Source organism: Pseudoliparis swirei, chromosome 2, assembly GCF_029220125.1.
Source record: "Pseudoliparis swirei isolate HS2019 ecotype Mariana Trench chromosome 2, NWPU_hadal_v1, whole genome shotgun sequence".
NCBI lineage: Eukaryota > Metazoa > Chordata > Actinopteri > Perciformes > Liparidae > Pseudoliparis > Pseudoliparis swirei.
Genome location: NC_079389.1, coordinates 8,176,597 through 8,200,248, shown reverse-complemented (window position 1 = coordinate 8,200,248; position 23,652 = coordinate 8,176,597). Strand labels below are relative to the sequence as shown.

At 47.1% G+C, this 23,652-nt stretch overlaps 1 protein-coding gene across 1 annotated transcript in view; it reads right to left on the bottom strand.

Moving 5' to 3' along the window:
* igsf3 (immunoglobulin superfamily, member 3) overlaps positions 1-23,652 on the bottom strand; it is a 64,145-nt gene that overhangs the window by 20,760 nt on the left and 19,733 nt on the right. The window contains exons 3-4 of the mRNA XM_056428379.1: positions 5,583-6,002; positions 2,070-2,456 (exon numbers count right to left, since the gene is read on the bottom strand). Coding sequence (XP_056284354.1) covers positions 2,070-2,456; positions 5,583-6,002 — 807 coding nt within the window. The remainder of the gene's footprint in view (positions 1-2,069; positions 2,457-5,582; positions 6,003-23,652) is intronic.

The following is a 23,652-nucleotide window of genomic DNA, read 5'->3' as shown; positions in this document are numbered from 1 at the left end:
GTGTGTGTGTGTCTGCCTGAGAGAGGACCATAGTGCGGTTTTGTAACTGGCCCCAGGCACATCAAAGTGACAGCCAGAGAGGAGGCCCTGGTGAGTTAATGTGGGTTAAGATTCTCTTTCTAAATCCTGTGTGGCTTGTTGACCGAGTCCACACGGGCACAGAAAAGATCACCGGGCCGAGCCCTCGAGAAGAGAATACAAAGTCATGACTGGCTCTTCTCCTCGGTTTTTTTTCTGCTTTATCTTGACTCTCGTCCCTTCAACGTCCATAACGCATATCATGGGTATCTGGTTGGTTTCAAAAGCTCTCCTTGCCCTGTGCTGCAGTCTGTGCTCCCCCCCCCCCCCCCCTCAAGACAAGCTCCGCTGCTTCCCTCACAGTTAGCTCTCTGTGAATATATGGAATACACTGGGTTGTTACTTCTATCACGCTCAAATGAACAAAGGGGAACGAGCATCATGATTTATTTTTCTCTTCCTTTCTTGCATTGAAACAGCTTGAGCACATTGTAGTCCATAACTCTTTTTTTTTAACACTGAGGTGTATAGAAAAGCTTGCTTGACAGTTATACAATTCTATACAATTCTCTCTCTCTCTCTCTATATATATATATATATATATATATATATATCCTATACCATTGCCTGGTCTCTGGGCAGCTTTTCTTTTCTTTAACAATTCTCTTTCCTTTCCTTCTCTTTGAATTTTCACATTTCCCGATAGCAGCTCCTTCTTCTTTGTTTTTTTTAACTGAAGAAAGCATTTCCTCTCTCGAACAGCACATCCTTCCTCTACCCTTGCACTTCTATCTGTGTGACAGAGATCCAGTGTGGCGTGTAAGCTCTCTCTCCTCTCTTATTGCAAAGGAACACTCATCCATCATCACGGATTTGTCAGAAGTGTTTACCTCCAGTTTTAACTTCGCGGTCACCTTTGCCTGCCTCTGACTCATCAACTTTAACCCCCGTCGCACCCTATGACCAACTTTAATCCAACTGGAGTGATGAAGCACATCTTTAAAGTGTGTGCGTCTGTGTGTGTGTGTGAGAGAGAGAGAAAGCAGGCATGAGAGAACAGCTTGTGCATTAAACACATGCCTGCCTGACCACTTCTGCTGTATATCACGGAAGCTCACCTCCAATAACCATGGCCATTACCCTGTGTAAACCATATAAACATCCTTTATGGGGCATTAAGGTCTGTTGTTGGGAAAAAACAAGCCCTCCTATCCAGAGAGGTTCCCGGGAGACTTCCGCAGGCTCTGGGCCATTGTTTTGGGATGATTTAGCGTTAGCGGGGGGGGGTGTGCAGAGCGGTCAGGAGAACGTGGTCGCTGGCTGCTTGAGAGGAGATACTTTCCCTGTGCTGATTATGTTTTATTATGCCGGTAGCGGCTGGCTCCACACACTGTTGCATTACTTTGAGACGAGAGGTATAGAGAGGAGAAGGAATGAAGAGGATGACCCAAACCTGTGGAGGGGCATTTTCCTGCTGCCACTGATATGAGGACAAAATCTCAGTGAAAAACATGTTAACATGACGTCTCACTGAAAATCTCCATCGATCGGCTGCAAGCCTGAACCCCGGCGGCCGGCCCTGCTCCACCCAGCTGACGAGGACCGCCCCAGCAGAAGCCATTCATTTTGCCTTGGGAACCACTTAGATGGCCCCTGGAGAGCGAGGCGCCTTTCTCTGCTTCTTTTCCCTCTCTCTCTCTCCACGCATTGATTTCATGGCTGTTAGCTCAGCCTCCTTGAGTCCAGCTAAGCCAAGGAAATGGGAACGCCGTAATGCTGCATTATCGTCCCTTAGCAATCCACTCAAACCGGAAACACATCAGGACTAAGAGGAGCATTAACCTTTCCCCCTCTTACTCTCAGTTAACAATGGCCACCTTGGAGAAAGAGCGAGGGGGGGTGGGGGGGGGGGACAGAGAGAGAAACAGAGAGCGAGGCTGGAGAGGAGCACGGCACGACTTTCCATCTGGCCGACATGAAGATAGAGCGGTTATTATGAGAAGCTCATCGTTCTTCGTGTAATTGACGACTCAGGACAGATTATTACTCACTGAGCGGCTGGACTGTAATCTGGACGTTGCGGGACCTCTTGCTGCGGTCGATGAAGTCCCCCGTGGGCGTCTTCTCCCTCTCCGTCACGCGGCAGATGTACTTCCCGGCGTCTTCGGGGCGGAGGTGCTGCAGCTTGAGCAGGTGCACGTTGGCGCTCTCTTTGCGCACCGTCATCTGTCCGGCGGCCTCGCGGGAGACGTAATCGGGGCCCAGGACCGGCACGGCACTGGGGCCCACCACGGCCACCGGTGAGCTGCTGAAGACCCACGACACCGAGAAGAAGCGCTCCGGGACGTTCTGGGCCTCGATGGTGCAGTGGAGCTCCAGCGGCTCACCGGCCGTGAAGGACCGTCGCTCCGTGTGAACCTGGATGCTGAAGTCCCGATCTGAGGGGAAAGATGGGCACGCAAAAAAGTTAGCAACTCAGAAATATAACTGATATATGAAACAAAGAAACCCCACTTTGGGATGTTGAACATCACTGCGGTTTAGTTGGATGTTGATTTAATCGAACACCACTGAATACAGTACTTGATTGTGAAGGAAGATAGATAGATATGTACTTTATTAATCCCCAAGGGGAAATTTATCGTAACAGTAGCAGCACCAATAAACTAAACACACAAGAATAAAAAATAAAATATAAAAAACAGGGATGAAAGATAAAGATGTATACAAGAAGTATACAAAGTAAAATATAAAATAAAATACCAACGTGAAAGAAAAGGAAAAGCAGCAGAATGGAGAGAGTGCAGTCACGAGGAAGATCTCTTCAATAAGATACGCGGCATGTTCGAAAACAAACTTCTCTCTGATGTTTAAAAACAAGAATGAATGCGGGCTATTGTGAAATGTCTTTTCTGGAAATCCAATATGTGGTTCACGGAGTGAGAGAGAAAGAGAGAAAGAGAGAGAGCTCACACTCCAGTACAACGTTGATCTTTCGGAGAGCTCTGCTCTCTCCCCTCCTCGGTTTCACCTTTGCAATAAAAAACACATCCAATTAAAATTCTCTTCAGCAGTCTGAAACCCTCCTCCTCCTCCTCCTCCTCCTCCTCCTCCTCCTGCAAAACCGACACAGCTAACACTGCTCGTGCTAGCTCTTCCACGTCACGCGTGTGTGGCTGTGCTCGCGCGTGTGTTCATGGCGGCGAGTTCAGCTTTATTTGCTGTATTAATTTCCCGAAAGCACGGTACGCATCAGAGACGCCCGCTTCGCCTCTCAGTGATTGGGTGGCCCCGAGCTGTAATTACAAAGACTTTAAAAACAGACTTCCTGAGAAAAACACTCATGTGGAAAAGTTCAAAGCCTGCCGTTGGTGTCAAGCTCGTTTCGGGAGGAATATAATGGTGGGAGGGAGGAAGGGATACTGTTTACACAAACGTATGAAGGCACACAGAAGAAATATTGACTTGTGAAGTGGAATATTGAGCTCAATTTAATTAAAGACAAACAGCCTCTACTGTCAATCAGAGCGGTGTAGTTGTAAGTCATTTGTGCTGAAACGATCATCAACTATTACCTATAAATAAAGTAAAATGAATGTATTACTATCCTATTATTAAATAGATACCCCCTTAATATAATTAACTAGACTAATGCATGTAATGGCACAGGAGTGGAAGGAAAGGCCCTCAGCTCGCATGCTTCACCTCTAACAAGGGCAGCCGCACATTGGATGATTGGTTTAATTGTGGAAAAAGGACAGCAGCGCTTAAAGGGCTGAGCCCCGATTTGATACGGTTTGGGTCTTACTCAGCATGGAGCTCTATTTAGGCCATTTTTACAGGAAGAGCTCAGCTTAGAGGGTGAACAGAGGAATAAAAACAGCCCCACAGTTCATGTATGTGTTAGTGTTCAGAGCCAATTATAAAGAAATAAAAACAGGAGTATTGAGTGCGAGTAGCAGAAGGACTAAGGAGGAAGTGGGTGACAGAGAGAGTCTGAGAGAGGAGGGAGAAATGCAGTGAGGAGACATGACTGCATAAAATGAGAGGTGATGTAAGAGAGAGAGGGGAGTAGAAGGGAGCGAAGGGAACAAGGAAGGAGGTGCGAGGAGAGAATAAGACGGTAAAAACCGAGAGAGACGGGTACATTAGGATTCTGCCCGTTGCTCCTCTCTTTAATGCCGGATGTGGGTTATTAGCTCGTGATGGTCTTGAGATCCACTCCATCTTTTATAGTGGGAGCATAATGGAGGGTCTGCCCCTTCTCCTCAATGTCTCTCTATGTCTGTCAAATATGCACACGGACAGGTGCAACATCAGAGACACAAGTTCAGCCTGAAGGTATGCGTCGAGTCGAGGACACGAGAATAAATCAAAATGATCCACACACACACGAGCTGGAGCACTCGCACAGCTCTGCTGCATTCTCTTTGTCGCGTAACAACGCCGTCATCCATTCTAGATCACAGAGACGACAGAGAGTGACGAAGGGCACCGAGAGGAGAGCTCTTTGTGCCTGTTGTCTCCTCCCTGAAGTCGCAGGAAGTCATCTGACAAACCCACTTCACGTCCAACTTTCCACTCTCCTTCTCCACCACCCGGCGCTATCCGGGGCACCATCACGTCGTGTCGGTCCGGAGCGGATCTGAGGCTTAATGGAGAACGATTCCACTTTGAAGTGATTTACTGGCATGAGACACTCGCCACTGCGCGCCGCCTTGCTAATTGAGCTCATGTCAAAGCGGTTTATCACCCATCTCCGTGCCCTTTTCAAGGAAGCATACAAAGAGATGCTATGTACGGGGAGCACAGAGCAGCGGGTGTGACGGCGGGTCAAGTTGGGCGGGAGGTTACGAGAACACGCGAGGAGTCATAACGTCGTCTTTGTTTCTGGCCCGTCGAGTCTCCAGGCTGACGGCTTATGAGATCATGATGCTATGAGGCCTCGTCCTGTATCAGTCGCCCCAACAAACCCTTTCTTTCTCCCTCATCCTTCCATTGTGCCCCCCGCGTTACCAAACCGAACCCTCTGTCTGCCCGCCACCCCTCGCGGCCCCTTCCTCTTCCTCCCTCAGTGGGTAAGTCCCCTTGTCCCTTCCATCAGACAATATCCTCGTTCAGAGTTGGCAACCGCACAATATCTCCCACTAATGCACTCAAGCGCAGACTAGAATGGTGTAATTGTTGGCGAGGGGTGATTATTGAAAAATACATTTTGGGCTTCTGATATCCGGGCCACTTGTTGCATCGGGGAAATTCTCTCTGCAGGAGCCACGAATCTCCTTCCTGTCAAACACCCACCGACTTACACTTGGATGTGCTTGTAATGTCGCCAATACAAAAGCGGGGAGCCTGAGGAGGTTCAGTGAAGCCCTTTTTAGGAAGCTAATGAGCTTAGTGTGAGATACTGATCAGCAATCAGAGGAAGCCGGCCCACGTGGATGTGTGTGTGTGACGTCTGTCAAAAAGGACAGGGGCGATCCAAGAGTAGAGCAGCATCTTTACCCTCCCTCTCTCTCTCTCTCTTCTCCCCTTTCCCCCCCTTCCCTCTTCCCTCTCCTCACCAGTGGGCTGAATGCGGAGCTGAGTCTTGTCGCTCTGCTTGCGGGTCATGGCAAACCAGCTGCCGTCCGTGTCCTGAATCCACTCGGCAGCCTGGCAGTAGAGCAGGCCCTGGTCCACCGGCTGCAGCTTGTGAATGGTCAGCCTGTAGGCCGTCGCGCTGGTCTTGTCCAGCCGGAGGTCGCCCGCCGCCATCCTCTGCCGGTACGGTCCGCCGGAGCGCAGCACGAAGTCCCTCGACAAGGTGACCAGCTCCTGAGGGGGCGCCGCCGCGTCCTCCGGGGACCGCAGGTACCAGCCCACGGATAAGTGGGTGTGCTGCAGGGTGGTCCGAGACACCTCGCAGGTGAGCTGTAGGGTGTCGCCCTCCACCTTGGACAGAGTCTGGGCCGGTGCCGTGACCGTCAACGAGTCGGCGATGACTGCAAAAAAGAAAGCAGAGGAGAGAAAATGAGCACTCGTTGAGGAAAGGTGGAGGCTATTTGAGAGATCAGGGCATGATGGGCGGGTTCCGCCTCCTAAAATAAACAGGTGTTCTGTTGCAAGTGCTTCAAAACCTGATTCACTCCCCAACGTGTGAACAAGATGGTTACGCTCCCGGGTTTTTGTTGCGAGCTGCCTGCCCTCCGTTCTCTCATCAAGTTCAAATTGCTGTAATAAATTCATCCAAGCTCTCCGATCCGCAATACGACCGAGAACAGAGGACGGACGTCAATCCAGATGTTTGCGAACAGTGGAGACGAGAGAGGGCGACGGCAGTGTCGCGCAGGGAGGCAACGGAGACATCACAACGTGATTGTTTCAGAACAGCAGGCTGGAAACGCACATCGACGGAAATAAACGTGTATGGCTTCAAAAGAAAAAAGGAGTTTACGGGACTATTTCTGGATACGTACCAGGCCGCCGTGTGTGAGTGTGCGTGTGTGCGGAAGAGAGACTGATAAACACAAAGGACCTCAGATGTACTGCAACCAAAAGGAAGTGTGGGTGTATGGTTGCGATTAAAAAACAATCCCAGGCTGCCGAGTGTCTCTCAGCTGTGTTGGCATGGCGGCACATGAGTGCTATCCCATTAGCCTCCTCATTGGTTGAGGCTGCCTTGTTTGCTTATGGATGGTGTAAAACATACGAGGATGAAAACACACACACACACCTTAGAAAATGAGAAGATAGAATCAGTGTTTATAATGGACAGCAGTGCTAACCTAATGTAATCTAATGTTACACCAGGTACACATTTAACCTCATATTAATGTTAATGCTTTTCTTCGTTGATCTATGCCGTGTGTTTGGTCAGGTTTCTCTTGCATGTCTGCACGTCCCTCTATCAGACAATCAATGCACGTTATTGCACTCGAGGGTTTCAAGGATATTGAACGCCTTCCATTTTTTACTATATTTGAAACTATGCATGTTTTTAAAACGTATTTAAGTATGTTTTGTACTACCGTTTAAAACTTTTTAATTTGTTTGTTTCATTATTTAAGCTTGGCGGGGATCAAATGATTTCAGCGAATATTGCTCAGGAAAGCTTTCTTGCGTTGCCATGTGGTGACGACTGTGAGCCCTTCTCAAGTGCTTTGTGTGGTTTATGCTCGGGGAGTGCTTTGTCAAGATGTTTGGCTATTCAGGCTCGGCAGGGATTGTCATTGTGGAGACTACAAACCAGCACGTTTAAGATATGGGCTGCTCTGACTAAACATCAATTCAGGGAAGAAAAAAACAAAACATTATTCCAAGAATCATGCAAAAACCAGGACATGCTACATGCATCTGTGTGTGTGTGTGTGTGCCCTTGCTTCTGGGTTTGAAGACTAGAGTTGAAGTGAGAGAGGGAGATTGCGAACAGAGAAACAGACACCTCTAATGAAACAAACGGGGGGAGGGGGAACAAAGGCAGCGAGATCAGAGTAAAGATGGAGGCGGAGGAGCGGAGAGGCTTGACACCTGGATATTGGAGTTTAACAAGACGCTCAAAGAAAGAAACTGCGCTTAAACAAAAGTGGCAGGAACAGAAAGTGTGAAATCAGGCGGGTCGGACACAGCGGCGCTCCAATGAGACGCTGCACCGCCAGACACGAGAGTCCAGACACCAATAAACCGTTTGATGCAATCTGGAATACACCGACAATGGAATACGCCCTCCAATGCACTTCTTCATTACCGTGAGTGTTTTATAAACAGTCCAGCAGCAAGGGAGGTAAACGGTCAGCGGGCAGCAACAAAGCTATTGCGCCGATATATTTGTTGGTTGCTTGTATGAAGAAATAACCAGCATGGGGCTCTTACTGTTCATATATTAGTGTTTATATACAGAACCCTATATTTAGGTTGCGCAATCAGACCCTGTTAATGTTGGCAACTGCTGGGTGATGGACCCTCAATATTATCATTAACTCGCATTCAGTGGAATTATATTGTGTGTGATGTGAGTTGGAGTTATGGTTCCACAAATGCGTTTTCAAAATAAACGTGTCCGCATAATGGGAACCAAACAGGACCGGCTCGTGAAGTTTTTACAGATATGAAGCGTTTTCTTGTTTATCATCTCTGCCATCAGAACCATGCAATCGCTTGGATGTGAGCGAGCCCCCCCCCCCCGTGTCCGTCCGAGGCTCAGCTCACATGCTGCTGCGGCAAACTGCATCGGAAATAAATAAATGATGAATAATAATAAGTAAATTGGTTCGTTGACGGACACTGTCTTGAAACACTTTGTATTGCCGGTGTTTAACTGCCTTTAACTGCCTGCTCACTCAACACTCTTAACCGGGAAGGAGCCGCGAGTGATAACACAGCTGAGTGCCACCAGTGGTACCAGAACTACCAGTACGCGCCCGTTGTCCATTCTCTGAAACTCAGACGCTGCTAAGCGGCAGACAGCTTGGTGAGTTTAAATTTGTTCTCGGCGAGATTGCAAGACGTGTCTTATATGAAGACTTTGAGCAGATGGGCTTTAAATTAGGGGAATTTTCTGACACCTTACAGACAATTAGAGGCCAGAGGTTGGCCGATTGTGGGATGTATTCATTCAGTCACACCTGAATGAATTGGCCTGCTATGTGTTGAGTCTATAAAAGCAAACTAAAACAAAAGATAGTTTTCATTCCACAAGCATAACAAAGATCAGCTTCTGCTCTTCAAGGACCCGGGGGTGCCCAGTCCTCTCACCCCGACTCTCCAGTCAACACCGAGTGAACGGCAGCCTCGCGTAGACATACTGTTACCACAACAACACACCTACGCTACAACCTGCCATTGCCATGGCAACCCTCCCACATGACGCTGAGGGTTACTATATACACCCCCCCCCCCTTCCCTCCCAAGCCCATCTTGGGAATGAACAGTGTGAAAACAACGAGCTGTTTCTTCGTATCCCTCGGCCTGCTTCCGATAATAAAATATAATACAAATATTAAACACGTTGACATTATCTCAAGCCTTCTGGGCCAATCAGATCCCCACATACAGATCCGTCTGGAGACAGAACCAGTGAGAGAGCACCGGCCAATCTCAGCATTTCAGAGGGTTAGACTAAGGTTGTAAACACACCGAGATCCTCCAATAGCCCCACCGACCTCAATCTGGGAAGGATTAACAACAGGAAGAGATGGCATTCTCTGGAACACACACACACACACAGAGAGACTCACTTGTGTCTCTTGTGAGGACATTTTATTGACTGATTATTTCTTAGCCATAACTGCTGCGTGCCTAATTGCAACCATTACAATAACCTTGAATGACTGACTGGGGATATTCCATATTCTCTTTAGTAAACAAATCTAAACAAAAAGACCAAAACCAACAATGAATTGATCCTTTTATGACAGTAAGTGCAGCTAAAACCTTAGTTGTAGTGCAAAAACTATGACAAACGCAACAATGAGCTACGGCGTTGCACTGGGTACTATACTTCTTCATCAACATGCGGATGGGCACTGTTAATTATTTTAATTTCACATTATTGCAATAAACACACACACACCTTCCAAGCTCATCTAAGTGTTATCAGTGTTACCAAAGCGAAAATACTTTGGTAACTTGGAAATTGCATTTTGTATCAGGGCAACAACAGCTAGATATTATTACAATATTTATAGATTTTAATAAATGCACTTAATTTCCCTCACTAACTCAGGCAGCACTGCCACAGTCTGTGGAGGCCTCTTCAGTGCATTGCCCACCATTTCTTTTTAAACAACTGTAAATGTGTGCGATGCAACTTAATAAGCCAGATTTAATTACCAATAAATAAATAAATGCATTTGATTTCAGGGCTTTGAGGAACATAGTCATTTTCCTCACTTGCATCATATCCGTAGAGACTGGGGTCTCGGAAGCAGTCGCGATTAAAAGCTTCCTCGCTGATAAATCAGTTAATCTTTTGCATTCCGAGATGGAGGTCCTCGCGTGTGGATGGGAAGAAAAACATGTCGGTGTTATTCCGCTTTCCTGAGTGACACAGAAGCTGTCTATCCTTTATAAATCTTTAAAACGACGCCCTTCCAGCTCTACCTCATCTGCAATGTATGCTTTGATCTCCCTTCATTCCCAATCTTCCCCAATCTCTCAGCCCTGTGAAGTGAATGCCGGTTGTCGTCCTCCGAGCTGGACTTTTAAGTCCAGTCACACAGGGATGGATGTGCAGGGGGACGCGAGGAAACCAGTACCGGGGAAAAGACGTTTTTGCAAAGCCTGATCTTAAATGTTGTGCATGCACCCAAACCTTCACCATCTCTCTGAAGTGTGTGTGCGGTTACTGAAGTTGCAGAAGCGAAAAATGAAACAGAAAAACAAATGGCAGTGTTTGTTTCTGCATCTAGTGTTTTTTTATTTTTTGAAGACTGAACAAAAACAGCAGAAAGTGCAGCTCCAGCCGGCCGACACGTCGTGCTCTGGGTTCTGGTCCCGTCAAGGAAGGAGATGATGACAGGAGGAGGAACCGGAGAGACGTACACTGCCCTCTGGATGTTACCACTGCTGTAAATGTTCTGGCTCGAAAAAGCACACGCGCTCTCCTTTCAACAACAAAAACAACACATGTATGCACCCACCCAGATGGCTTTTCATTGTGTCTGTGCATGTATATGTATATATACCTGTGCCTATTTGAAAGCCTAAGTGCTAAATGCAAATGTAAAGGCAGCTGGATTCTGGCTTCTGCTGTTGGTTTTATCGAGAGTCAGGTGGTAGCTTAGCCTCAGTTAGAAAAGTCAAATATTTGCTACTGGCTGCTGGCCAATCAGAATGAAGGAGTCAATATCAAGAGTGTAACAATATGGAGCTTTCCTCTGAAATATCATTTAATGTGTTGATGTCTGCTGGCAAATACTGCAACAAACTGTCGGCGAGGCCTTCAACAGAAACCCCTTTGAGGGCCGCTGGGCTGATCCCGCTAGCTCCACAACATGGACCAGTATGTGGACTTCCTTTGTTATACATCTTACTCCACAGCGTTAATCTGCTGTCATAACATCCTCTGCTTTGCTGGGAAGACTTTCAAATATGAGAGAGGAGGGGAGAGGTGGGTATTTCATGGGTTTGAGGTTGGGACTCTGTGCAGACCAGTGAAGCTCCTCCCCCCCTTGGGCCCGCATTCAGACAGACTTGAGCCCAGGGTACCCGGCCCAGCTGCGCTGCTGGACTGGGAGCATAGATGGGTGCCGACGTAGGGTCATCCAGCCAATAGCAGCCAGATCCTCTCTGGATCAGATTGTTATGGTCTCCGTGGAAACCTGAACAGTGAACACCACAGCAGAGTTGGGGTTTCGGTTCAGTCGGGTGGTGTCACGTTGAACCAGGAATGTTCTGAACTGTTTCCAAAAACCTTAAAAGCGCATCACTGTCGGAAATATTGAAAATTAGAACAAAGAGGACAAACTAAAATAATGTTAAAAAGCCAATGTCCAAATCAACACAAAGGTATATGGATGCATTACTTTTGCCCACCACTGCAGATGTTCAGCCACAGCCGACACGGTCACCACTTGTTGCTGCGCCATAAGTGTCTGTGTTTATGTTGCTCTGGAGCAAATGGCCATTTGGCAAAGCCAGCGGGGTAATTATTGATAATTACTCTGAAACGGAGAGAACAGCTGAGTGGAAAACAGAGTGAGTGAGGGATCTTCAGCTGCACTTCATGCACGTCCGGCCTCATCGCCAAGCAGACGTCACTCGCTGACCCGGGATGCCTGGAAGACATGTGGGCGTGTCAGAAAGCAACAGAATACAGACACGGTGCCTACACCTGTCTTCCACGTACTTATTACCCGTTATCCTGCCCATACACATCCTCCACTCCTCTGTTCCGCTCTATGTGAGAGCGGCTGGTGAGTCAGAATTAGGCATGGAGAGGTTCAATTGGGAGAGAGGAGGGGGACGTAGGAGGAAGAAGAACATGGGGAGGATGGAGAGAGAAGAAAGGGGCTAAAAAAAGCGAAGAACAAAGAAGGACGGTGCTCTTTTACTTGAGGTATCCAACAGCCCGACACACCACATATTCTTTATAATTCCTTTGCAGGAAGTGCAACAACTACCTCAGATAGATTCGAAGTGTGTTTGTAGCCAACATCTAGTGAGTGTAGCATCACTCTAAATTGATGCACACACACACACACACACACACCGAGAAGTTTCTCAGGAGACTGGAAACTCTAGCAGATCTTTAAAAAAAAACACCACGTTCAGCCAGTAATGCAAACTCCGATGAACTGAGGTCTCCAAACCATTCCCAAGAGGCTGAACTGATAACAAGGAGAGGATATGGAGTAAAACTACAAGAAAATAGGGAAGAGTAAGGATCATGCCTTGGAGCCAGAAGGAAGGAGACGCGAGGGAGCCCTTTTTAATAGTGAAGAAAGGGGTGAGTGGAAAAAGAGAAGGAGACTGGAGTTGAAGTCTGCGTTGTGGGATCTAGGTCCACAGCAGGAGGTACATTCATAATTGAACACACACATATGATCAGAGCCTGGCACCTTATTGCACATCAGATACAGAGCACCACTCCTTTCATCCGTCTCTTTCTGGGGTTTTGAATATTTATGTAGTACAGGCAAGAAAAAGGCTTCTGTGCATTGTGTGGCTCCAGGGAAACACCTCTGTGTTGATTCAGTTGTAATCACAAAATGTTGCTTGTTAACATGACTTTCTCTTGTGAATGTGGGAGTTTGCCACCGTGTCGTTTTGAGTTGTGTCCGTTTGTTTTGTTTCTTTCCAGAAGGTTTCCATTTCCTCGAACGCTGTGGTTAGAAACCAGGTCCTGCATGTCACGGCGTAGAGAATCATCGACAGAACAACTGGTTGATAAACATTAACCCCCCGTAGTACGACTACGGTCTTTATTGTGTCGCATCAGAAATGTGGCGGATTTTCTCTTCCAAGATTCTTAACCATTCCTTAAACAAAGTGGTCCTCCGTGATGTCAGAAAGACAAAGAAAAGACGTGAAGCATGCTTCTCCTTTCTAGCCAGCAACTTGCTCGGAGGTTTTTGGTTTTGGAAAGGCCAGACGGCAGCTCCTCAAACTCTTACTCGAGCCCCCCGCGCACGCCGCTGCCCCGTGTGGAGAAAATCCAAAGCTGGACAGTTCCTGCCGAGCCTGGCGATGGTTGCTCAACTATGATTGGCCAAGGAGGGGTTAAACCAACTGCCAACTATGGATTAGTAATTTTAATCTGATTTTAATCCACTGCATGAAAATAGTTGAAATGTAATTACGGCACATGTCTGCGTGTGGAGGGCGGTGTGGACTCCCATAGAAGTATGTGTCACAGCGTTCAGTTTGCAAAGCGGTCAGATCTTGGACCTTGACCCCGCTGAGTCAGCGGCTCAGACCATTGCCACATTGCTGTGTGGCACGAGGAACGCTCACGAACAAATCCCTTTCATACAGGTCACAAAAACAACCCATACTTCCTCTTAGGTCATCAACGGTCATAGAAGGAGTCTTCATTGAAATGAATCTATTTTCTCTCCTGTTATTTTCTCTCGGCGGATAGAAGCAGCCATGCAGTGGTCAGAATCCTCTGCTTGTTAGAGGGTCAAAGCAGTTTGGATGTTGGCCTCCTGGCCTGAATATATACTTTGTCTGTGTTCCCGGTCAACTCTTATTCAATACATTTAACAAAGGTCAAAGCACATCTGTAATTTCAAGAGTCCCAACCGTGTATTTAACAAAACGGTAATAAACACTATCTCAAGGTTTTTCCTATCAATCTCATCCCCCCATAGCCTGAACCCCTTTAATCAGAGGACAACAAACCATGAATGAAAACTACATTATTTGCTTTTAAAGAGGCATGACCAGATGAACGTCTCACACTATCCCCTTCGATCAAAGAGGCCTGCACACAGTGCTCCCATCACACAGCACATCCAATCTTCAAGACATGTGGAGAGATAAAACAGAAATGAGGGAGGGATTTAGGGCAGGGGTGAGAAGATATCAGAGATCTCACAGATGCTGTTTGGAGATTTCCAGTGAGGAGATGTGAGGTCCCCTGCTAATGGAACATCAGTCTGAGTGTGTGTGTGTGTGTGTGTGTGTCCTGTGCTATAACACAGAGGTCACATTGACTGAAAGGAAAAGGGCCTCTTCATTTAATAAAGGGGGTCTCTGAAGCATTCTTCCTTGTCTCCTTACATTCTTCAGACTCTGTCTGTCCCCCCCCCCCCCGATCTAGGCCCCCACATTATGCGGTGAGTTAATATTTTTTTTGCTCGTCAGCACCCAATTAACACTTATTCTGTTTTTCTCGGCATCCTTCCTCCTCCAGCCCGTCTTCTTCGCAGCCGTCTCAGAACACGGTCTGGCACGTTCTACGGAGCGCTGATCACTCTCGGAGCAGCTCGTACTCTCCACGTCAGCCAGACAATGACCTCGATGAGAGTTGTAGTTGCTATTTTTTTATTTTTTATCCAAGGGGGTCACACAAACTAGTAAAAGGAGCAACATCTGCTCTGCGCATGAGAGGGAGAGAGAAACCGAGCCAGGCCCCTGTGGCTGTTACAGCTCATTATACCTAGAGTTAGAATGAGCGGCACATCAAAATTGGGCACTCTCTTTCTCTCTCGCAGTCTCTCACCCACCCAAACACCCAAACACACACAGATAGTCACGCTTGAGGGGACAGCTGCTCTCTGACAGACACACAAACACACACATACGTATACAAACTAACACACACACAAACTAACACGAACACACACACACTGCCAGGTACTCCCTTCTGCTAACCCAAACATTTCCTCCAGACTCAGCTGTACTGGGTCACTGAATCATACCCAGTCCTGAGGGGTGTGCTGCTTATTAACATAATGTTTGTAGAATAACACACCCAGGGTTAATAATAAAAAAAGAACTTTACTGGCACAGGGTGTTTACCATGTGCTGAGCGGCAAAATACATGATTAAAAAAACTAATACTTTGAACACTAAAAAGCATTAGCGGTATAATGTATGATAAGAGATGAATATAACAATATGCAAATGAATATATAGTAATACATAGAAAGCACTTTTCAATTCTCTCTCAAGTTTCCTATGCGTTTCTCACTGGATGGAGCCCGCGGAGAGGGAAAGGTACGACAACAAAAAGGGTGAAAGTGGGAGAAGAAGGTCGCAAGACAGATGGACAGCGAGCGAAGGCGTGTGCTTTGTTATTGCAGCAGGACGATGGCGACGCCGAGGTAAGAGGCTGAATGTTGCGATAACAAACAGATCTGTGTGAGAAGACGCTTTCAAATATGAGACGCTGTTTACACTAAAGGCAGAGGAGGAGGATTGAAAACTAACTAAGACGCACATGAACCCACACACACACACAATACGACACAACCTCTCAATGAGGCCCGGGCAGGAAACAAGCCTGAGTGTGTGTGAGTGTGTGTGTGTGTGTGTGTGTGTGTGTGTGGTGAAGATGGAGAGTAAGCGGGAGATTATAAGGCGACGCGTGAGAGGAGGGGTCGTCTGAAGAGAGGTGGGACTATGAAAGACAAATCTTCCGAAGAGCATTTGAGAAGAGCGGTGTGCAAAGCCATCGTCGACTGAAATCCTTTACAGCGTCAAAGATGTACTCATCATTCTTAAACACATGACATCTCCATGCCCACCCCTTCCTCTCTCCCCTTCCTCTTCCTACGTTTCTCTTCTCATCTTCACCAGCTTCAGACCCGCCGCCTTCCCCAGCATTTCATCTGCCGTGCGCTTTTCTTCAGTGTTTCCCATCTTCCGCCTGCTCGTCTATCCAAATGACATAATATTACCGCAAACACATACAGATGCCAGCCCTGTGTGTGTGTGTGTGTGTGTGTCTTCTCCATCGCTGTCGTCCTGGAGGTTGTTCACACATGTGCAGGGTTTTGCTCCGTCTGCCAACATCAGCACAAACACACACCCCACAGTCATTACCACACACACACATGTAATAACACGTCTACCTACTTTACAAAAAGACACACAGACGCACCAAGTGCAATGATTCACACACACACACACCTTCCCACTTTAAATGTCATTCATCAAGTATATTATGCTTCTAATAATACTGGTGGTAGTGGATTAAAACTAATAAGCTCCATCCCTCTGCTGCATTTACCGTTTCTCCCCCTCTTTTTTCCTCTTGATACCCCTAACAGGAGCTCCCACCATCTCTCTTCATCCCTCCATCCGTCGCCCCAGCCGCAGATGGTAAAGCATGGTGACCAATTAAAGACTTCCCTGAGGATAGAACCAGTTATAGCCCCAGCCATCTGACCATCTCTGTGTGTGTGTGTGTGTGTGTGTGTGTGTGTGTGTGTGTGTGTGTGTCCAAGTAAACCTCCCAAAATATATCACAGTGTTTGAATCGGCACACAAAGACTTGTCTTCCTGCCAGTTCCACATGGCTTCTCTCCTCAAAAATATACAATGGCTTATGAGTTGAGGAACACAGTCGTATATAAAAGCCCTTTGTGTTGTGCATAAACACACAATGACAAGCTCTCGAGTATCACTTCGGAAGGGCTCCTTGCCAGGCTCGGGTGGAGCAGAGTGTGGGAGCTGGCCAGAGGTGCAGGGTATTAGTAGGTGTGTCTGTGTGTGCTATGTCGGTGTATGACAAACAGTGTCTTTGAGGGGAGGAACAACAATATGCAGATTGTAGCTAAGGGAGGTGGGCAGCACCAATCACCAGGCACCCATCCAGCAGGGCAGCAGATGAGGGAGCAACTGTCTGTCTGAGCTGCCAGCACAGAGGGGAATTAGGCATATGCCAGCCCCCCTTTCTCACACACACACACACACACACACACACACACACACACACACACACACACACACACACACAGCAAAAAGTCCTTGCTGAAGCTTTTCGATCTCTGTGAGTGTGTTTGTCGATGCCGGCGTGTCTCTGAGATGGCGCTTGTGGGTCATCAGCTCGCTTGCCTTGTCGCCACTTCACCAACATGAGTTGCTCCTCCCAGGCTTCTCCACGTTTACTTTTCACTTCAACACCCAACACTTGAACACAGCCTGCGGCTGGCTCCGCAGCCCACACTCGAATCCATTACAGCAGATGTTTTTAACCAAACCTCTGTTTTCCATTCCCAAATAATGAGGCCGTGATTAGCGCGCTAATGAGGTGGGTGCGATGCTCATCTTTCCACCCAGTACCAGCGGTCCTCTCTGACAGGCCCAAAGGACGGGGACTTCTTGTCAGAGTAACTCCACGGATGTCAGGCGGAAACGCATTGTTGCCCTGAAAGGGATAAAAAGGTGTGGCTGCTGAACCTCTGACCACACCCGTGATCATCGCTTGTGGCGGGTAAACAATAAACCAAAAGCATCATTAATACTTATTTCTCTATGACTTGTGGCTGAATCTACATTTTAAAAGCGCTGGAATGTCCCTCCTTAAACCAAAGAAGCTGGACAGAGATCATCTAAAAAAAATGTACTGCGGCATTTTCACAATGTGGTGGTGTTTGATGATCAGCCTGTAGATATTTAACACTGTACCTGCCGCCTCATACGCTGTTTGATCGGGTTTACCAGCCGGTGCCACTATGCAACAACTGGCATGCTGGCAAAGCCCAATGGAATGCAGCTCATGTGCTCGTGACCTACGCCGGCTGTGGTGCACCAACAGCTTCATCAATGCCAACCACTCGTTGGCATTGATGAAGCTGCCTGTGTGCAGTTTCTCTTTAACGATGCCAATTATCTCCACGGACCAGCTCCAGAGTGCGCATGTGTGCTTGTTAGCATCTGCAACTGAGTACCAATATCTGTACATCTCTGTGACTGTGTGTCAATGGATTATAATGCCTGGAGTGTGTGTTGTTGTGTCTGTGCAGAGGGGGGGTACCTTCAGTCCCCCCCGGTCTCAGATACGGCAGCCGACATCAAACAAAGCAGCCGTGCGAGAACTGGACCACACTCAAAAAGCACATGAGCGCTGGAGGCCATCATACCGCAAGCGCCACTCTTTACTGGCACACATTTTAACGACGGGAACTCAGACACTCGTCAGCAGCACATTCATTCACATCCATATTCATGTCGAATTCATATTCAAGCTGTGGCTGTGTTCGGCTAATCTCACAAAGAAGAGACAGCGGGCCCCCTGAGGGTTAGCGCTTAGCTAAGCTAATCAAATCAACCGGAGGAACAGTGGCACATCTTTAGTTCATTATATACACATTAACACACATATACCAACACACACATTCGTGAGCACATTCAATCCCTCCTCATTAGCATCGCTTTATAGTGTGGGCGATGAGCTAAATGCAGACCATCTCCGACATCATTTAGATTTTCAAAAGGGTAACCACCAAAATGTGCCAGGCGGCACTTGACAGCGAGTCTGTTTGCTCCAAAAACATTCACATTTATGTTTAACGGCAAGCTGGAGTTAGAAAACCTCGCACAACCTGAACAGCAGTGGATTTTCTGCTTCCACGTCACACTTGTGAGGTCCATTCTCTTTTTAAAGGAAGATGGATGTTGCTGTGACTAAATTGTGGGTTTGAGAGAGAGAGAGAGAGAGAGAGAGAGAGAGAGAGAGAGAGAGCCGCGTAGATTCTGCAGTTGTAGGTTTTTCACAGGTCCTGTGAGAACCTGAAGCTTCATCACCACGGCCATCTTTGAGTCTGACAATATACAGTGGGTACGGAAAGTATTCAGACCCCTTTAAATTGTTCACTCTTTGTTTCATTGCTGGGTCTGAATACTTATGATCATGTGATATTTCAGTTTTTCTTTTTTAATAAATGTGCAAACAATTCTACATTTCTCTTTTTCGTCAAGGTGGGGTGCTGAGTGAACATTAATGAGAAATAAAATGAACATTTTTTTATTTTAGCAAATGGCTGCAATGAAACAAAGAGTGAACAATTCAAAGGGGTCTGAATACTTTCCGTACCCGCTGTATCCTGTTAAAAGTGGCCAACATTTGAGCACAGCCTGTGTGAGGCTCTACCATTTTAAACTCGGGACACTTAGCCCAAAGCCACCCTGGTTGTCCCCAAACACACGTACATATAATATAGTAGCCTACAGCTTTCCCTACAGGACTACACATATCACGGCGTCTGCTCGACCCGACTCAACAGCACTGTTTTATTCACCCAACGGTATCTTCTGCTCAGCAGCTGTATAGTCTGCAGTGATCTGCTGGGTTTTTAAAGCGGCAGTGGAACGCGCGCCTTCTGATGGGAGCGCTGCAGCGCCGTCTCTCTCAGACTCAATTATACTGTACGTGCGACATCTGTCCTGACTGGCGGCTCGCTACTCTGTGTTTGTGTTTCCGTGCGTGTGCGTCTCTGTGTGGTGGGTGCAAGTGGCAGTCATGTTATTGAGCAGGAGGCCCTGCCCGCTAAAGGAGATGAGATGTGCGAAGGAAATGGCAAGCCAGACATAGAGGTACAATTTCTTTCCGTTCGGAGGACTGCTTGGTCGGCAGCTTGTGCGCTTACACACATGTGCACACATACACACAAAGCCAGAGAATGTAATGGAATAGTAAATTAAACTGAGAGGTGATGGTAAGGCCAGAGAGGGGGGGGGGAGCTGGAGTGCCACTGCAAGGAAGATAAAATGCTCCAGTCACACACACACACACACCTCTGGTCCAAAGCAATGCCAACGGACACAGAGATACAACTCCTCTCGTCTCTTCGTCTACTCTTTATCTCGTTAATTTTCCCTCAGTAAATCTCGCTGTGTCTTTCTTTGTCAACGCAAAGCTTCAGCCATGTGTTCTCCTGCTTTCGCAGAGATCCTCCACATCCTCCTTCCTCCTGTCTTTATTCAATCACCGATTCCCCAATCTGATACCCGCATTGCCCACGTGCCTTTCTCCCGTGATGAAGCTCAAACAGCAGCTGTATCGACAAACCCATATACCTGCATGATCGATGCCAGCTGGGGGCCCAAAGCGGTGGACCGGACGGAATCGACTCCGGAGCTACGGATTGATGCCGGATTCGGACGATGGCGGAAGAGCGAAGAAGAGGGTCCCGACGTCGCCCCGTGTACAAGATGGAACGCAAGATGGCATCGCCACATTCGGGCTATCTCAATAAGGGAAGTAGAGGAGTGCAACTGCCTCCCTCGAGAAAAGAAAGGCAGGGGAGAGATACAAATCATACACACATACACACTCACACACCCACACACAATGCTGCGCTCAGCAGAAGCATCATTTCGCCTATCTTACTCTGTATGTATGTTTAGCTCAACTATACGAAGAGAAAACACTCACTCCAAACCACATTGTGACCTTGGGCAGGTGTTGCTTCACACAGTTTCATCAAATGAACGGATTTTCCCCTTTTCCGCTAAAGATCACATTCACGGTATGCCATAATAAATGTAATGGGACTGAAAAGTGTGACTGCAGGAATGTGGTATTTTGCCGCGGTTTGTTCTGAAAATATCTCCTTCTTCCTTAATTGAAATTCCGAGTTCTCATCTCTAGTCCGTCCCTGCTGTCTCTTTAGTTTGTGCTGGGTAATTGCATTTCCAACGTGCATGTCCGTTTGTAACTGCATTAACCTTAGAAGTCACATCAGGCAGACACTGTTTAAGACACAACCCGCTGTTGCGCCAGATGTATTGTGGGTAATGCCTCGGGGAGGTGTAACCAATCACATTGGAGTCGAGAGGAAGAGCTCATCTTTTATTGGTCACGCGCGCTCCATTCAGCATGGCTCCACTAGTCATTACCTTCGCATTGAAAATGCCGGAAGGTTATGTTTTGATCGCCGTGTATTTATTTATTTATTTGTATGCGTGTTATTCGCAAAACTCAAAAAGTATTGAACCGAATCGCATGAAATTTGGTGGGATGATTGTTTATTATCCGGGGACCAGTTGATTAGATTTTGGGATCGATCGGGTCAAAGGTCATGAACAGGTCAAAATCTTTCGCACAACTCAAAAAGTATTGAACCGAATCGCATGAAATTTGGTGGGATGATTGTTTATTATCCGGGGACCAGTTGACTAGATTTCGGGATCGATCGGGTCAAAGGTCAAGGTCAAAGGTCATGAACAGGTCAAAATGTTCTTGAATCGCATGAAATTTGGTGGGATGATTGGTTATTATGCGGGGACCATTTGATTAGATTTTGGGATCAATCGGGTCAAAGGTCAAGGTCAAGGTCAAACTCTTTTTTTACCATAGCACGATACATTTTTGTCCAATTGGCATGCAACTAATGCCAAAATGTTCATAATTCAATGCCCAATCTTGTGATATGCGAAGGTATGCGCTCTACCGAGTGCCCATTCTAGTTTCCAATACAATCGCTACTGTCCTCATTCCCTTCTCTTTCTCACTATCCTCATATCTGTCTTTTTTTCACCGCCATTCTTCCTTTTCTTTTCTTCAAAACCACTCGCTACCAAACCTAATTTTTTTTTCCAGTGCCACACATACTTACTTTTTCCTGTCCGGTGACAGTGAATAAAAGAAAGAAACAAGAAGATTTCAGTTTGAAAATTCAGAAAGGCTTTCGTTCCCCCGGCTCTCTTACTGCATTACTACGGGACTGAGGATGGATGACTGCTGCCAAATGGGGAGGCTAGAATCTGTATATCTGCCAGCATGGTGACTCCTATGATGCTTTCTAGGACAGTAAGGGTGTATATGTGTGGTAGCTTCAGAAGTAGGAGCAGTGTGGGGCTTGTTGTTCAGCTGGCTGCTGGACACACAGGCTGGTGCGTAGGATAAGGACGACCACGATGACAGCCTCAGGCTGTTGTCCTTTTCTTCTACAATCTGATGTGTAGGAGGAAGACAAAAACCTGTGCACACAACATAGACATGAGCAAACAAGCACACAGAAACACACACACTCAAATACGACAGGCTGAGCTTGGTCAATCTTTAAGATCAGAGTATGGAGCGATGCACAGAGAAACCACACAAGATTTTTGGTCTCAAACTGCTTCCCAACGCCCAGGTTAAATACATGCCGGGTGCAACACTTTACTGCAACTTGTGCAGTAAACAGACACACAGTGAAAGGGTATGGGAAATAATGCATTCTGATAATGCCCTTCACGAAGAGGGACACTCTGCTCCCTGTGGGTCACGCAGCCATTACATTACATGACATTCGATGTCAATTAGCTGACGCTTTTACCCAAAGTGACTTGCAATAAGTGCATTCAACCATGACAACAAACTCGGAACGACAAGAGTCATCAAAGTAACGTTTCTTCTGGAAAGCCAAACGACAAAAATGCCATAAGTCAGCCAGACTGTGGCGCTGGTGTGTTATCTCTTACCACTGTGTACTGTAGCCTCATTCAAAAACACCGAGTGGGTGGGTGGAGCGGGGGTGTGGTTCAGGGAACGGGGACCAGGTCTCATCGCCCTCAACTGGTGGTTGATTGTTAATCAACCCCAGCTGGGGCTAACCTGTGTGTGTGTGTGTGTGTGTGTGTGTGTGTGTGTGTCTTTCCCCATGAAGGAGCAGTAGGGACTGAGGAGCGAGTGTAGAGCAGAGGCCCAGTCTGCAGTGGAATAAAAGATAGGACCAAATATCATCCCGGTGTGCTCAACCTTTGGTGCTTGGGGGGGAGAAACCTCCAGGTGACAGCCACGAGCCTGTTACAGTGCCAAAACGAGGCATTTGAATGGCATTCCTTCATTAAGATGAACACTTCGAGTGCGGTTTACTCTCCTCGGTTTTTCAATAATCTCGTGAGGCAGTGCAAACATGGAAGGATGTGGAGCGATGTATGTTTAGTGATGTGTGCCTGACTTGGAGCCACTCTCGAAAAGGTCCGTGGCAAAGTCGGGCTGCGCAGGCGAGAGGTTTTCAGAGGGCGCTTTGTGCCAACAGTCAAAATGAAGTCGTGTTTTTTTGACACTTGATAAATATAGGTTGAACAGTCACTTTACTTAATAAACTGTGTTTGGTCTCCAACACACTCCTGAGGCAAATATCTGGCACTTTAGCGATTGAATGCTCCACTCTGACTGCTGTGTGGTGGCGAGACGGCTGCCTGCAGCTGATGGAAAACAACGTGGAGACCAGTGGGGCTGAACCAAAAACGACTTCAGCTGTGAAGCCATCAACTTTAATACGTGATGAATGGCTTTAGAGCTGACGTCTGGGTTTTTCTTCACTCCCAGATTTTACACACAGATTCATTTGGGATTTAAAATGATTGGTTAGAGACGTTTCAAGACCGTGAGCCAATTTAGATAATTTACAGGCATCCTTATGGAATCACTCCGTCATTACACCGGTAAAATAACACTGGAAATGTCAAATCTAACCTTTTCTGCATTCGCAAATAATGATGTTCCTGCATCTCTGTGTCACCCTCTGATTTAGTGGCTATAATCCAGTATTTGTGTCATGATGGCCAATGACTCTTCTCACTTGGCAATAATACAGCACTGCCTATAGGCAGTGTTGGCACTTGAGGGGCAGAGGTGCATTTTCATTTGAATAAAACAAGTTTAGCATAGCGGCTGATTCCATTTGACAGACGGAACATGTGAAAACACAGCGTCGCCGGTCTCCTCCTCAGGCACCAGCTATTACGTTACACAATAATGATCCTCCT